Source organism: Hemibagrus wyckioides, linkage group LG05, assembly GCF_019097595.1.
Source record: "Hemibagrus wyckioides isolate EC202008001 linkage group LG05, SWU_Hwy_1.0, whole genome shotgun sequence".
Lineage (NCBI taxonomy): Eukaryota > Metazoa > Chordata > Actinopteri > Siluriformes > Bagridae > Hemibagrus > Hemibagrus wyckioides.
Window position 1 is genome coordinate 15,060,668 of NC_080714.1, and position 17,432 is coordinate 15,078,099.

General features: G+C 39.1%; 1 protein-coding gene across 7 annotated transcripts in view; it reads left to right on the plus strand.

The window, feature by feature from the left end:
- Window positions 1–17,432, plus strand: part of sema6a (sema domain, transmembrane domain (TM), and cytoplasmic domain, (semaphorin) 6A) — a 76,988-nt gene that overhangs the window by 37,116 nt on the left and 22,440 nt on the right. For 2 of the 7 annotated variants that reach the window (XM_058389080.1, XM_058389084.1), the window contains exons 10-18: window positions 971–1,188; window positions 1,762–1,893; window positions 2,719–2,874; window positions 4,228–4,401; window positions 6,701–6,841; window positions 7,007–7,081; window positions 10,784–10,842; window positions 11,406–11,426; window positions 14,515–14,625. In XM_058389080.1, the coding sequence (XP_058245063.1) occupies window positions 971–1,188; window positions 1,762–1,893; window positions 2,719–2,874; window positions 4,228–4,401; window positions 6,701–6,841; window positions 7,007–7,081; window positions 10,784–10,842; window positions 11,406–11,426; window positions 14,515–14,625 (1,087 nt within the window). The remainder of the gene's footprint in view (window positions 1–970; window positions 1,189–1,761; window positions 1,894–2,718; window positions 2,875–4,227; window positions 4,402–6,700; window positions 6,842–7,006; window positions 7,082–10,783; window positions 10,843–11,405; window positions 11,427–14,514; window positions 14,626–17,432) is intronic. The other 5 variants (XM_058389087.1, XM_058389082.1, XM_058389081.1 and 2 more) reach the window with 3 other exon arrangements.

A 17,432-nucleotide genomic window follows, 5' to 3' on the forward strand; every position in this document is an offset into this window, starting at 1 on the left:
CTGGGGCATTTTCATGCACCAGGAGAAACCCAGGACCTTCTGTACCAGTGTAAGGTCTGACAATGGCTCTGAGGATTTCATCCCAGTGCATAGCAGCAGTAAGGTTACCATTGGCTAGCATGTGGAGGTCCAAGTATATTCCTTCCCATACCAACACTGACCCACCACCAAGCCGGTCATGCTGGATGATGTTGCAGGCAGCATAATGTTCTCTATCGCATCTCCAGACTCACTTTCACATCTGTCACATGTGCTCAGTGTGAATGGGGCGCCAAATACAGACCTGCCAATTCTGGTGTTCTCGGGCAATGGCCAGTCGAGCTGCATGGTGCTGGGCTGTGAGCACAGGTCCCACTAGAGGATGTCTGGTCCTCATGCCACCCTCATTAAATCAGTTTCGGACAGTTTGGTCAGAAACATGCACACCAGTAGCCTGCTGGAGGATATTTTGTAGGGCTCTGGCAGTGCTGCTCCTGTCCCTCCTCACATAAAGGAGCAGATACCAGCCCTGCTGCTAGATTGTTGCCCCTCTATGGTCTTGTCCAGCTCTCCTCGTGTAATGGCCCATCTCCTGGTATCTCATCCATGCTGTGGAAACCTCCTTGTGATGACATGTATGGATGTGCCATTCTGGCAGAGCTGGACTACCTGTGCAACCTGATTGGGTTGCAGGTACTATCTTTAGTGGCAAGGACCCTAACAAAACACAAAATTCCCTTTTTGGGAATTGTTTTGAAGTTGTCTCTCCAGTGCACCTGATGAAATTAATTCACAATAACTTATACTCCCTTACTGGACATATTGATATCCCTGAAGTTTAAGTGACTTGGTGTTACACTATGATGATTAATTTTTCTGAGCATTATGCAGTTTTCTCTAATTCATCCATTAGATTTGTGCAAAATATATCTGGACTTGTGTTACAAACATGAATAGGTTTCATTAGTGTGTATGACCTACTTTTTATCAGGTGGTCTTCCCACGAGTGGCCCGTGTGTGTAAGAACGACCGCGGGGGCTCACAGCGCGTACTGGAGAAACAGTGGACATCTTTCCTGAAGGCTCGCCTCAACTGCTCCATCCCGGGAGATTCTCACTTCTACTTCAACATCCTGCAAGCCGTCACTGACGTCATCCACATTAACGGTCGTGATGTTGTCATGGCCACCTTCTCCACACCATTTAACAGGTACCTGCGTTTTTATTCAGAGGCAAATCTAATCCATTGGGAAAGTTTGATCCATCAGTAATGAATAGAAAATAGACTTGGCAGCTAATTTCTTTATCTAAATTAGAATCACAGAGCTGTTATAGTGCTCACAGTATTTGAAAATTCCCATGTTGTTGCAGTTTGTGACAGAGCAATTGAGCTTGCGTAATGGGCCAAACAACTACAAAATTTCAATAAGGGTTTCAGTAAGGGCCATATTCAAAGTTAATCCAAGCATGGAGAATGAACTGCTATTGACTGGAAGTTCCAGCTATACAGAAGGGACGCATTAGTCATTGTTTCTGGGCAACTGCTTCGACAATGTGCCAGTTCATATTTTGAATTTATTGCTCAGATTTACAGTTTTGGCCACAGAGGTTAACAGAATCCCATCTCTGTAATTATCACAATTCTGTCCTTGTGTGCTCTATATTCCGCTGAAACTGCCTAGTTGAAGAGACAAACGAGGAGGAATGATTCAGAGTTTTGTTATGTACACAGTAAGCGGGTATCCGCAGGCGAATTACTGCATGTCTCTTGGCTCCTCTGTAGCATTCCAGGCTCGGCCGTGTGCGCCTACGACATGGCGGACATCGCCACAGCTTTCACTGGCCGTTTCAAAGAGCAGAAGTCACCGGAGTCGACCTGGACGCCTGTACCTGAAGAGAAAGTTCCTAAGCCCAGGTATTCACTAGTCTTTTTCTGATGGTTTTTTTTTTTACTTCTCTCAAACTTCTCAAAAATATGTGGGAAGCTCCTCAATTTCAGCAAAACAGACAACGATGCACTGAACAACAAAGCCATTGTGCTCTTTCATCAGAGATGATGTTTGGGATTCTGTGATATGGCGCCAACTGCAGTCATGAATATTTACAATTGACTTAGGGAGATATTATGTAGGTCTTATAAATAAATCATGGCCACACTGGGCAAGTCTCTTTGAATAACATTGTTGCCATGTCATGAGAAAAAAGTCAACGAAAAAAAGAGAAGTGCATATCAGCAAATGAGGCATGAGCTCATTTTCCAGATGGCCGAATAATTTTCCAAAAGCACCAGCCAGCCTGGTCAATCTTTGTCCTCTGTCCCTCTAATTATCACACCAAGAGAGAGCTACATTTCCCCAGAAATAGCTTTTTACAAGAAGGAAAAGATCTGGGGAAGACAATGGAGAGCTTCGTCTAGGATCCATATGGTGTGTCACCGTGTCAAACGCAACAGGAGTATCACTGGTGCTGATTAGCATCAAATTATGTGTTTGTGGGAAACAAGGTCAGGTGTTAATGAGCGCAAAAGCACTTGCTCTTCTTTTATGTCATTCTTATTTTATCCTGGTGCAAGGGTGCTAACAGATTTTTTTCCTTTCATGTGCAGTCAGTATATTCAAAGCTGCACTTAGAACAGTGATTGGAATCACAACAGTTTATAATACATTTACATTCAACAAGAGAGAAGGGTTGCTTGTGTACTGATCTATGAGTATCTCTTGTTTTCATTCATTGTTTTTAGGCCGGGTTGCTGTGCCGGAACACCGTCAGCGGAGAAGTACAAGGTGTCCAATGAGTTTCCAGACGACACTCTAAACTTCATCAAGATGCACCCGTTGATGGATGAGGCTGTACCATCCATCGCCAACCGGCCCTGGTTTCTCAAGACAATGGTTCGGTGAGCACTCGCATCAGATCCGTGTGCTAATGAGGCCTGGTGGATGTTTTCTAGCACACATGTATCTTTAATAGCAGACCCGGAACCGCACAGCCAAGAGCAGATAAGGAAGGCTTACAGTATGTGAAAGGATTTAGAAGTTCGCAGTCCTGTTGCCTGAAATCCCATTCCGTAATTATTCTTCCCTAATGATATGTGCGAATTAATGGTTTCTATTCAGCATGGTAATTGTTTCTCAATTGACCAGCGGAGAAAGTACATTTGCAATGCAGAACCATGACCGGGTCAAATTCAGAGTCAAACAGATTAATCTAGAATGTAGAGCAGGGAGAATATCTGCACCGGCTGCAGGAAGTGAGCTAGAAACTCAATCCAGAATAAGATTCTATCTCCTCTCTAGCCTGAAGGGAAGACATTTGAATTCATCTGTTTCTTTTTTTCAACAAATTGGAGCAGCGGGGGTCATTTTCAAACAGTGAAAAAAGGATGTTCCTCCTATACAGGGTTCTCTCAGAACAGGAATCACAGTTTGCTCATTAACGTTGGGTTCATGACCAATCAAATTTATTTGGACAAGTCTTACATTTGCAATCTTTTTCATTAACACTGATTTTTAAAGGACTGTATAAATTTGATTAAGTAATGTCGCACTGGGGCAGCACTATGAAGCAACAGGAAGTGTCACTGCTTCAATGCTTCAGGGTTCCCCAGTTCAGTCCTAAGCTCAGGTTACTGTCTGCACAGACATGGTGTCCCCGTGTCCACCTGGGTTTATTCCTGTTCTCTGGTTTCCTCCAAAGAACATTCCAGGAGGTTGATTTGGTGACACTAAATTGCCCCGAGGTGTAAATGAGTATGTGTGTAATGTCACTTGACGGAATAGCATATCGTTCAGGGTGTATTCCAATGGTGTACTGAGTGCTCCTGGAATAGGCTCTGGAACCACTATGAGCCTGACCAGGATAAAACAGTTAGTGAATGTGCATAAACAATGCTACACTATTGAAAACTCAATCCTGTAGTATCTAATCATTACCTAATCACTCCTTTAGGACTCTATATTTGAAAATATAACAGAAATTTCCATGAAAACATATTTGTCTCAACATTTTCATCTCACCGGCCTTAATTACGTTGAAATTGTATTTGCATATTGATTTGAATATTATACATATATTTGATTAACATGGAGGTCAGTGCAGTAATTGGAGCAGTAGACACCAGACAACAGTTTCATTTTTATAGCAAGAACAGAGCTGAACGTTATTAAGTCAGAGAATCACAGGGCGATTTCATTATCTCTACTCTGCTGCCTCACACATTTTTCTCTCTCTCTTTTTCTCACTCTTCCAGATATCGGCTCACTCGCATTGCAGTGGATAACGCTGCCGGGCCCTATCGCAACTACACCATTGTTTTCCTGGGCTCTGAAAGGGGCATCATCCTAAAGTTCCTGGCTAAAATAAGCAGCGGCTTTCTGAACGACAGCCTCTTCCTGGAGGAGCTGAACATCTACAACCCGGAGAAGTATGTATTCCATTAAAAACTCACCACCACCCTGCAGATCATTTAAAAGTGATCTATCAGGTTACAGCCCCTTGAATGTGGTGAGCAAAATTAAAGGGAGCAGAGTGGAACTTTTGCAGCTGGGCCATTGCCCTGAAGCCCTGCTGAACGTATGGCAAATGATTAAAGAATTCAGAGCTGGTTTAAAAAGGGGGTATTGGATGAACGTCTCAAAGTCTAGCTGAGCTCCTCTCCTTTTCTAAGATGTGATAGAGGTTTGGATCCTGCTACTGTGGAATAAACAAAGAAACAGGGGCTAAAGCAAATATTCAGATGAAAACTGGAGTTAATGACTGGTTATGAGAGATTTCAGGGAGCTACTGAGCTGTCATGTGAAAAAGTGGGGCTTTTGGAGCGTAAGCAATGAAACCTCCCAACATACAGCTTGGCACCATGCATTCTATAGCTGAGAACCATATGGCTTAGGTTTAGCAGTTAGCATAAGTGACTTTACTACAGGGAAGGATCAGAGTAAAGATCCTTCAGATCGTATAAGTAAGATGGAAACCTACAATAGATATAAAAAGTCTACACACCCCTGTGGCAGTTTTTTTTTTTATTATTAAAAAAAAACCCCAGGTTAAATCACATCAGAACTATTTACACCCACATTGTGACATTTACAACGTATAAAAATGAAGTGAAAAACAATCAGAAACATTTTAGGGACAGGTACAATAAACGTGTTGTCTAAGTGTACACACCCTTTTATAACTGGGGATGTGGCTGTGTTCAGAGTGAACCAATCACATTCAACCTCATGTTCCAAAGTAATCATCACACAGCTGTCATCAAAGAAATGAATCTGATTAAACCCCAAATAAAGATCAGCTGTTTCTGTAAGATTTTTTTTCACGTCTTCTTGATTACATCCGACTGATAAAGGCATGGTCTGCGAAGCGCTAACAAAGCATGCATGGCGAGATCGTTGAAAGGTATCAATCAGGAGAGGGATATCAAAGAATTTACAAATCATTAGATGTAGCATGGGACATGCAAAAGTCATTACCAACAAATAGAGAAAATGGAGCACCAGAGGGATATCACCATAAACAGGACATCCCTCTAAAACTTAAAAACTCTATAGTAATTCCATAATTCCAGAAGGTATGTTTTGTGCAAAAAAAAGACTTCAGCAAAAGAGCACTATACCCACGGTAAAGCATGGTGGTGGCAGCATCATGTTTTATGGTTTTTTTTTTCTTTAGCGAGAACTAGGGCTTTTACCAAAGTGGAAGAAATCATTAATAGCAACACATACCAGTTGATTTTAGTGCAAACCCTTCAGGTGTCTGCTAGTATGCCTGAAGACGACCTTTCAGCACGACAGTGACCCAAAGCATACGTCCACAGGTTAATCCACAAAGGTTAACCTGAACCCAACTAAAAATCTGTGGGATGACCTGAAGTGTGCTGTGTACAGGAGATGCTTTTACAATGTGATGAATCTAGAATGTTTTTGCAAGAAAGAGCGGGAACATATTGCCAAGTCAAGATGAACTCTGCTTATAGACTCTAACCCAAAAAGACTGGCTTTTTTTTTTTTTACTTAATTTTTATACGTTGTATTTTCACATTGAGGGTGGAAAAAGCATTTTTTATATCACAAAAACCTGCCATTTTAACAGGGGTGTATAGACTCTTTATATCCTTTGTATGAATACAACCCAGCTGTCATTAACTTGTATTTAAATATCGTCTTTAGATGTGGGGAACTGGGGATTAGGCTTAGGCTCTATGCCCTTCAGGCCATCCATTCAGTTCTCTTCAGAGCTAATTGCTAAATGATACATAATTATTTCAGTACGCACATATACTAAAGCAGTCTGCTTGGTTGTACCACACTGTGGCATGGCACAGCCTATAAGAACTGAATATGCAGTGTGGACTGAAAGTCTGAGACCACTAGTGAAAATGCTTCTGTTTGGTATTCTTTTTGAATTTAACATAAAAATTCATTAGCAATGATATTTTTAGCAGTCACCTGAGTGAACCGAAGGATTTTAGAATTTAAATGAATTTAAATGAGTTTCACAGTGTGTACTCGAGCTGACACAGACTCGGCAGGGTACTGTAAAACCTTGTGTAAAACCAGTTCGAGACTTTTTGTTTGTCTGGTTATGAATTTTTACAGCAAATTTAAGCTTTCTGTTTATTTCCAGTTTCAAAAAAAAAGAAACCTCAGGTTTTCATTCTGGTCTCAGAATTGAAAGGCCACTTTATGAAAAAATGGTGATGAGCCCTTTTTGCATTCTTACAGGTGCAGCATTGACGGCGTGGATGACAAGCGCATCATCAGTATGCAGATCGACAGCAAGAGTCACTCACTCTTCGTGGCGTTCACATCTTGTGTGGTTAAGGTGCCACTGTCACGCTGTGAGCGACATGGGAAGTGCAAAAAGTGAGTCGAGCTCAGCTCACACAATAAGGCTGTCAGCAATAATAACAATAGGGTTTTATCTCTGAGAAAAGATGTGAGAGGTATGAGAAGAGGTTAGAGAGCGTGTTATTGAGCTCACTAATCCTGGTTAAAGACTTAGAGCAGTTGTGTGTTGTCCTCTCGCAGGTCCTGTATTGCCTCCAGGGATCCGTACTGCGGCTGGGTGTCGGAAGGCGTGTGCCGAGAAATCACAAGCACAAGGTATGGTATTCTGAACCGTACACCAACACTGTACGCTGATATCGTGCTTGTCTTGAGTTCTTCCATCACTTTTTATGTTTTCTGACTATTTCTAATGATTGTGAATATCCGTGTGTAGAAATCTAGAAGTAAAGACATGGAAAAAGTGGTATAGCTTTGAGTGGAATACTTTTTTCCCCATGCATGCAGCCTCATCTACTTCTAGTTTGCCTTGTGATATTCTTTTCTTTGCTTTGTTTTGATCTGTTGAAGGAACAGTAAAGATATATGTTTGTTGGAACACTGGAAAAACCTCACACAGACATTTTCCAATATTCAGTTGCCCACTTTAGGTGAAATTGAGCCCACTGTAGACCCAGATTCCTGGCTCTTGGCAGGCTGAAGTGGAACTGGTCTTTTGTTGTTGTGTTCCTTCTCCCTCAGGGTTCAATGTGCTGTGCATTAAGAAATGCTTTTCTGCTCACCACAGGTGAAAAGAGGAGTTGGGTTAACATAGCTGTAAGCTTTAGCCAGTTTGGACATTCTCCTCTGATATCCCTTTATCAACAAGGCATTTTTTTCTGTAGAATTGCTGCACAGTGGATGTTGTTTTTTTCCCCACATTCTGTGTAAGCTCTAGAAACTGTTGTATGTGAAAATCCTAAAAGATCAGCAGAATCTGAAATGATCAAACCAGCCTATTTAGCAGCAACAGCTGTCACAGTCTGTCCCATTTTTACCTCATGCTGATGTTTGATATGAAGGTGAACTGAAGCTCTTAAATGCATGATTTTATTCATGTTGCTGCTAATTGCTTGAACATGCAGGTGTACAGCTGTTCCCAATAAAGTGGCCGGTGAGTGCATATAATGACCCTGTTTTAAAATTTCAAGCTTGTTTATTCTTCTGTGGTGGTTTCTTCCTGAACAATCGAACAACATTTCTACAGTAAAGAAAACATAAATCAATCTCCAGATGAAGTCGTTAGAGCAGAAGCGGGTCTTGCCCTGTGGAAAGTGATCAGTCATTGCATGATGTTTTATTCTATCCTGTTATTATTTTCAAAGGCTTGTCTACCATGATAGAGCTTTTCACTTTGGAAATTGAGTAGAGAGAGGCATTAAGAGGTTAGATGACCTCACTCCGCCTGAACAGTGCTTCTAAAGTGACTGAGTAGAGGATTACACAGTTATGATCTGTTGGCTTTTGTGGTTAGTGATTGAAAGGCATTTGGCTCAACACTTTGTGCAACATTTAATGAAAAGTGTCAATATAAAATGAGCCCTAGAGAAATACAGCTGAAAGTTCACACTTTCATACTTTGTCACTACCTACTGCAGTGCCTTTGAGTTAGATGTGTTTTTTTGCACTTAGAGCAAAAGAACTGAACCGTCACACTTTCTTGTCCCTCTGTCAACACAAGCTGTAATAACAGAGAAAGACCCTTTTCTCTATAGCTGGTACTCTGTTGGGTGTACAGCTGGACACACTTAGTCAGGTTGAATCAGTGTGACACATGGATATTTTACAACACTGGATCCATGATATTGTCACTCGTTCACTGGTTGTTCTTCTTTGGACCACTTTTGGTACGTAGTAATCACTGCCTACTGGATATGTGCTAATACTGCTGATTTGGAGATCTGGCTCTGGCCTAGTCATCTAGCCATCACAATTTGTCACTCAGATCTAACAGTTCACTTGCTGCCCAGATATACCCCACGCCTCAACAGGTGCCACTGTAACAACATACAGTTATGGTTAATTAGTGAATGTACTGCATCCCAATTCAGAAATTAAAGAGTGAATTGCAGAGTACATATAACTCTATTTCTACTGGAAAAAAATGGGTTCATTCTAGTCAAATTAATAAATTCCCACAGTATAACTTGTGACAGTTGTCCTGTCTCCTCTGATTGCATGACTGAGCGTCCTTCAGGAATAGCAGGCTTAACCTGACAAAGAAACAATAAGTCCCTGTGAGAACAGAATACTCAATTCAACAGCTACATGTCTGTGTTCCCTTTTTTGATTGCTTTGGGGCTTTCAGAAGAAAAAAATTTCTTTGCCCTGTTAAAAAGGAATAAGAGAAACTTCCAGAATTATATTACGAACAACACTAAGGAATCTTTAGCTATATAGAAATTAACCTTTTGTATACCTTCTTTTATTTAAAGGATTCCCATGTGTTGAGATAACTAATAAATTAATGTTGTAGATCATATCTGAGATTGGACCCACTTGTGAGAAGCAGGGTTTTTTTAATTGTTGGATATTTTTTTTATAATTATTTAATAATGAAGACACAGAAAATGACACTAAGAAAAAGACATGGAATTGTGCTGTGTCCATGAGAACGAATTAAAACTGTTTCATATTTCTGTATTAGCTTTCAGTATAAGTTGCTAAGTTAAGAGGATAATGATTTTAAATGAAATAATGATGGGTTTGATGTAATAATTGCTGTCATTATACTGAAAAGGCAACTATAATTTTCAGATTATTGAATGATAGAGCGTACCTTCCCACCAATTTGACTGGTCTCTTGGCACACTAACAAAATACCATGATTTTTTTTTTTTTTTTTTTACAAATTATTATTTATATAATGTGCTTGATTATATAAAATGGATTTTACACCTTTTATCACTTTTAAATATGGGGAATACTCAATAAATGATCTATTTTCAGGCTCAGCATTGAAAATTGGTCAAACATTGCTAATTAAAGATAAAGTGGAACATTGCCATTGGGGGCAGGTGTGTTTTGTTTGGGCACTACTGCTTTAATCTTCTCCAAGGGTAGTTGGCTTCAGTCCTAAATGTTTAATACACAGGTAGCTCATGCCCCTTTGCTTTTAAAGACCTCTATTGCTTTCACTCTGGATAAATGTTTGGCTCTTTACTTGTTGAAAGCTCTTCAAACAAATCTGAACATCCTGGCAGAGGCAACCAGGTTTTGAGTTGAGCTATCCTGGCAAATATATGTCTATTATATTATACCTTGATACTATATTATACTGTTTTTTAGGTTGTGTCAATGTGACACCTGGATATTATATATACTGCCTAGTCTATAAGACCTAGTCTATAAAACACTCTGTTACTGCTAGGGAAACATAGTTAATTCTAGTCAATTTCCCAAAATGGAATGTGCATGAGAGTTGGACTATTTCCTCTGATTGCATAACTGGGTGTCCGTCAGGAATAGCAGGTTCAACATGACAAAAAAAAACAAAACAATAAGTCTTTGTATGAGAACAGAATACTGAGTTCCACTGTGACATGTCTGTATTTCCTTGTTTGATTGCATTTGTAGATGAGAACGTTTCTCTGTACCTTTAAAAAAGAACCAAAGAAAATTCTAGAATTCTATTACAAATAAGCCAAGGAATCTTCAGCTTTATTCAAATTAAATTTATAAAATTTTTTGTAAAACCCCAAGTGTAGGTCTACTAGGAATTTAAAAACTCTAATACTGCTGGGGAAAAAATGAGTTAATTATAGTCCGAAACTGATCCTTATTGTAATTTGTGTGACATTTGACCTGTCTCATTTGACTTGGACTAAGGTCTTGGCCTTTAGGTCTAAGTCAGTAAGTCTCAATGGAAAATGGAGGGTGTGCCCCAGGGTACGAGCTGTGCTCTTCCTCACATGGGCTTGTTTGAGGCAGCAGGGCTGCAGCAGCTCACCACCGTGTGTCTTGTCTCTGTTGATTATGCAGATGGCCGTTCGAGCAGGACGTGGAGCAGGGCAACACAGATGGACTGGGAGACTGCCAAAGTAAGCAAGGGCCTCTTCCCTCTCACTCTGCTTCTCCCTGTCTTTCTCTTCACTCTCTTTTTCTCCCTCTTGTTTATCTGGGCTCAGCCTTGACCCCGTCCTTCAGCTGCAGAAACACACTGAACACAAGAACTTGCTTTAGACATAAACTGTCTCTCTCTCTCTCTCTCTCTCTCTCTCTCTCTCCCTCTCTCTCTTTCTTTCTCTCTCTCTCACACACACATACACACACACACACACTGACAGAAGCTTTCATTGTGACCTATTCACTCAGCTACACTAAGCCTTATAGAGGCCTGTTTTCAGTGGACTGCATTCATTTATTTCATCATTTTATCTGCTGTGAATAGTGAAATGATGTAAACTGCTTACCTTTGGATATCATGATCATTTACATTTTAATTAAATGTTTAGTTACTGTGACACTGACACTGATGTTATTTTTAAAGTATTGCAATTTTCATATTAAACACAAATATTAACTTAGTACAACATGCATACAAACAACTAATTGTAATACATTAACACTTTTTTCCATTTGTTGTTGTTGGTTTTTTTTTCAGACTCCTTTGTGGCTCTAAATGGTAAGTGGTGTAAGTCAGAAGCAAACTGCATGAAGCCAGACTTCATTAATTCTCTCATGCATTCCCTCTTGTATTCTCAATTCACTCCCTAATTTCTAAGCTTTTCCCATTCTCTTTATCTGACTCTTCATGTTTGTGGAAAAAAAAAATCATTTAATTCCTTTGGTGCCTTTATTCCTTTACAGACTTTCAGCCAATTGTCGAAGTACCTTTAAATTCATTACCTGCTCATTTTTTTAAAAATATCTTCTTTTTTTTTTCCCCTGCCGAGTGCAGTGATCTGTAGCGGCTCAGCTACATTCACTCGATTTCTCCCCAGTTATCTAGGTTTGAGAGACGCTCCTCCTCCCTCTCCCATAATTCTCTTCCCTCTCTATTCTGTGCAAGCCTTCACTGGTCCCATTGATTCGCTTTGACCTTTGATTTCCTAATTGGATGGATCTAGCTGCTTAATAGAAGGCGGCTTTGTGGGTTAGAGATGTGGCCAAATGCAAATGGTGGAAGCTGTTTACAGAGGCTGAACAGCGGCATGTTCTCCGAAGCTCCTTTAGAAATTATTCACGAAACACAATCCAGCAAAAGCGGGCCACATCAGCAAACACACACGCACCCATAAACCCACATGCTGACACACACTCGCATGCACTGCTTGGTGCTGTATGATGATACCGTTCGAAAGAGAAAGGAATGTTAACCATTCAGCTGGAGGGAGGTGGTGAAAATGTCTACCTTCCTGACCTACATATCACATTATTACTCACCCTGGGTGGAAAAGGTCTGATTATCCTTAGCATTTATGGTAAAAATAGGAATCATAAATCTCATCCTTGACGCATCTCTGTGTGTTCTTTCCTGCTGCTCTTGTCCTCTTGTTATTGGCATCACTCTGCACCACAGGTACAGAGAAATTTATAAAGAATCGTGATATGTTAGCAGTGTAGAGAGCTAATGCTCAATTGCTTCATCTGTATTATCGATTTAACTTGAATGACCGCATTTGAAATATAATTCATAAAACATGTAATGAAAGTGCGACATGTGATACCAATGCAAAATTTTGCTGCAGATGTGATATTAGTATACTTGAAACAGCGTCATTGTCACCAGCTTCCTTTCTAAATAGCTCCGTTTCAAACACATGCATTAATCAGTGTTCATTTAATGCTTGCAAATACGGTCCCTTTCCAGCACAGCTTTATCTTTATTCTGTGAAAACAGTAAAAAAAATATGTTCAAGTTGGCATATTAGAGATTTTTTTTGTTTGTTTCCACCAATCTCAAGCCTTCACTGGTGTATGTGTGTCAACTGCTTCCATCCCACTTCCCCTGGCCATGGAAAATGAATTATAAAATAGCTCTGTCACACTAATCACTCAGCCTCCAGCACATTTTTAAATAAATCATTTTAATGATGGCTACTGGGAGATCATGAAGCTGTTGCACATGACAGACCAGTGGCAAACAACTGCAGATTTAGACCACTCTGACCACAGCAAACAGGCATGAAAGGAGGGAGTTTATCACTATTTTGTGTTTATCACTTAATTAAGATACAGTGCTCATGCTGATGAATTAACTGCTTAAGGATTGTACCTATAAAATGTGTAGAGAAGCCTAAACTACGTGTATGTCTCAGTGGGAAAAAAAAGAAAGGGAACATTTATTTAAACCCCATTTTTGGTCTGTCATGTGATTTCTTGTGCACAGTTGCCACAGGCTTCAAAGCTCATTTTAATTGATAGAATTTGTGTGAATATAAGCAGAATATGCAGAGCCACAGATATGAGTAAAACCATTCATGCTCCAGTGTGATAAGGTAAAGGAAGATTCATAAAAAGCAAATTTGTCAGGCCCTGAATTGGATGTGAGTACAATGAATACGTCCTGCAAGGTCACAGGCCTCACAAGGCCACAGTGAAGCCATGCTCGAGTGACACATGGACAATGCTCAGCGCATAATTCAGCTCATGCATCAGGAGCTGTGGCAATTCTCGAAAGGTCATAGCTTAATTCAGCTGTTATGTTCTTTATGACCCAAAAATGACTCAATTATATGTGTGGAACAATATTAAAATGATTTCCCCATAAAATAGTTTTTTTCTTTTGAGTTGAGAATGACAAGATAAGTGATAAAATGGTTTGTTTGTTATAAAGATGGAACAGTAAATTGCAGAAGATTTTAGTTTCTGTCACATTCTCACATCTCATTTGACAGATCAGTGTACATGCTTATTATCAGGAGGATGTCTAGGCATGTGAATGGCTGTTGCACAGTTTCTATTGCTTTGTGAAGATTTATTAGGTATTATAAAACTTTACACTTATGTTGTTGTAAACCTAAAAGATTCAATTAGACATTATGGATAACAGCATGTGCTTTCAGGAAAAAAAGGTACTAAACTTTACCTTTCCATTTCCATGGGGAAAGCAGTCTAAAATACACCTTTTGTACTGTTAGTATGTCATTTTTTAAAAAAAAAATTTTGAAAGATGCAGGTAGAGTCCCTTTGCTGTGGTGTTTAAACATTTTTCAACAGGGGTGATAACCAAAATGAATGACCTCTGCAAAATGCTAAATATTTACAACATGAAAATGTTGATTATATTAATTTCTCAAATTACTTTGGGTTCTTTAGAAGTAAATGGACAAACTTCTATAATCCACTTTAGTTAAGAGTTCTTTTTTTTAAGCATTCTTTTTTTTTTTTTTTTTACAAGCTTAGTGGTCAGAAGCATTGCTATTTAAAAGTTCCAATAATGTTCTGTGCCCTGTTTGCTCTGCTACAAAGGTCCTCTTTACAGGAGAGCTTAAAGCTGTTTCAGTTTCTGTAAAGGAAAAAGGCTCTTGCAATTTCGCGAACTGTGTGATGCCACCAATAGGTAAAAAGAAAAATTGCTTCAAAGCCTATTATGTTCCATTTATGTCTGTTAATTTTAAAGATACATAATAAAGTTAGAGTAAAGTACTCTTGATTTGAAGGTCAGGGCAAGGTTAGCACTATTATTTGTGGAATTCGGACCCATGGAAGGAAGTGTATTTCTGTTTGTTAATGATGACTGTGTATTAATGTGTGTTGTACTTTGGCAGGCCACTCTACCTCTTCTCTCAGCACTGTGCAGCCCAAAGATCCCCCTGAACCCAACGATAAGAGGGACCCTTATATCGCAGTGCCCTCTTTAACCCAGCACGAGTCCACCGGTAAGCCTTGGAATGGGAACGGGAGACTCCATTTCTGCTATTTTAGAAATTTGTTACAGTTTCATGCTGCTTCTAGTCGACCAGCACACAAAGCAAGAGATGTACTTATACTTGTAATAAATTATTGTGCTCCTGGAAGAGAGAGAATTATTAAACAAAGACTATAATGGCCCATGAGGAGGGAGGCAATATCCAGGCTATTACAGTTTAAAGGAGAAGATTGTTTATTTGCCCATCCAAATGATGGCTTAGTCTTTATCTTGTCCTCATGTCATGACATTGAACACTCCTTCTTGGCAAGAGTCACCGAATTGTTCAAGGTCAGTGTGGAACTGCCATTTATACTGAAACTAGCAACACAAGCAGCGCAGTACATTATGTTCACCAAATTGATATTAATATGTTACACAGCGAGGATCATTATTACATGTATTATTACAGTAAGCCTAGGTAATCATTTTGATAAAAGTATCATGAGCTAATTAGAGCTCAAAACAGCAAAAAAGATGGATCAACAAGCAAATTAGATTGCTTCGTGTTATTTATCAGTGATGGCTATAATTACTAATTATTAAACCTCTGCTTCCCTCCTGAGCCATAAAACTACAAATCTGTACACACTTCTGTGGGGTTTTTGCTTATTATCTCTCTGTTTTGGGATTCTTCCTCAGAGCCAGCCTTAAAATTTTTTTTATGAAAATACAATTGTTAGGTTTTGGCTTAATTTAAACTTATTTTACACCGATCTACCTGGTACAGGTCGTATGAGTTATATCAAGTTAGAAAACGAAATTAAATGTTCCCTTGAGGTATTTGCATAACCTTAGCGTGAAACATATAGTGTCTCAGGACATTAACAATTTGAAAGTAAAATACACTCTTCCATTCAAACTTTACTCCCTCAAGGTCTTACTACTAGGTCAAACAATGATTCTAGCGTTTTCCTCAGGAAAAGGTCATCTTCTTCTGCACGTTTCACAGTGTTCACAGTTTGTATTTGTGTGTTTTTTTTGTAAAATGTCTGCTATTAAACATACAAGAAACACTGAGACTGTCAACTCGCAGATAGAAACTCAACTCTGTGTAGCAGTTCTCCAACTATCATGTTATTTAAGTCTTACAGTAAGATTTGATAAAACACAGGATGTAATCTTATTACTTACCTGCCACTATTTTACTGCTCCACCTTTGTTTGAATGTGGGTAGTGATGTGCTGCACAGACTTGCTGAATGTTAAATCATTATCATTTCTTTCATTGGGTATGTAATTTGTAGATGGCAGGATATGTGCAGTGTGCAATCAAGATTTTCTAGACAATAACTACATTGTTCCTTTTCTCTTGTACCTTCTTACTCTCAGACATAGGAACACGAGAAAGTCAGTATAGCCGGAATCCAGCCAATGGTCGAGCAATGATTCAGGGCTACAAAATATCACATTTATTCATGAACTACACAATAACATAACGATAGTATGTAGTAGCATGTAGAAATGTTTTTGTACTCCAAAAATAGACTACCAGATTTCAAACTGTGAAAGGTGCAGAACATAGACCTTTACAAACAGACTAGAGCTGGGTGGTATGACAATATATTATCAATATCATCAGAAATTATGTTATAAGATTTTCAGAATATCACTGATCATCAGTACTTACTGATACCAATTAGCAGATACTCACAGTAACTGTGACCTTAAAGATATTTTCATCCTGAATGTTTGTTTTTCATATTTTCTAAAAAGGTTAACATATCATTGAATTCCTATTATTATTATCTATGATCTCATAAATCATAGAAGAATCATAAAATGATATTTTTGACATATTGCCCACCTTCGCCAGGGAATAGCTTAGTCACAAGGACATTTCCTACATTTGCATGGTCACTGGAAGCAGCACACCTGTTGAACCTACACAATGGTGGCAGAAACGTGGCATGCTTATTTGGCATCACTGCTGTGTTGCTGCCTCTTTTGCCAATCCCCAGTACTGCCATCCAGAACACTGTGGCGCTGTGGCATAGGCAAGAGGTCCATATCTAAATGCTTCTTTTTGCTGATGTTTCTTTTCTTTTACTGCATTATTATTTATTATTATTATTATTATTATTATTATTATTATTATTATTATTATTATTATTATTATTATTATTATTATTATTATACACTGCCTATTTTATCGTAGTCATTTACACACAAGCTGCTTCAAAAATGAGTATTGATGTTCACTGGCTGTCATGCTGCTATCATGATGTTTGCTTCTTGCTCTTGCATGCCTTTGGCTTTGGGACATGTTTTTGTAATAAGGGCTGTTTCCTCCATTGCAATATGATTTCTGCTTAACGTATTATTAGCACCTTCATTCATATCCACGCTTCCCTCTTTTGCCTCCTGTGGACACCTTTATGCTGGGCTACACATCTGTTCCAAAGTGACCAAGTGTACTCTGAAAAACAAACAAGGATGTCTGTGCTTTGATATCATTTTTTTAAGTCATGAGCAGATTATTTGTTTTTAAAAAAAACAGAATTTATTCCTGTATCAGAGTGCACATATTGCATAATAAGAGCATGTAAGCATTAGTTCATTTACACAACCTCCTTTCTGCCTTTTATTAGGTTTGCGATGTCGCTGCACTCTGGCACATTAGTACAACACAGGCAAAATTTGAATTTGATGAATATTCAAAAAGTGGTATTTATGAGTTCACCCCAGTTCCTCCGTGCCAGAGCTGGCTGGTGGCAACATTTTTCGCAGTACATTTGAGCACTCTGTGTCTGGTCTCATTTGTGTCTATGTGTGTGAG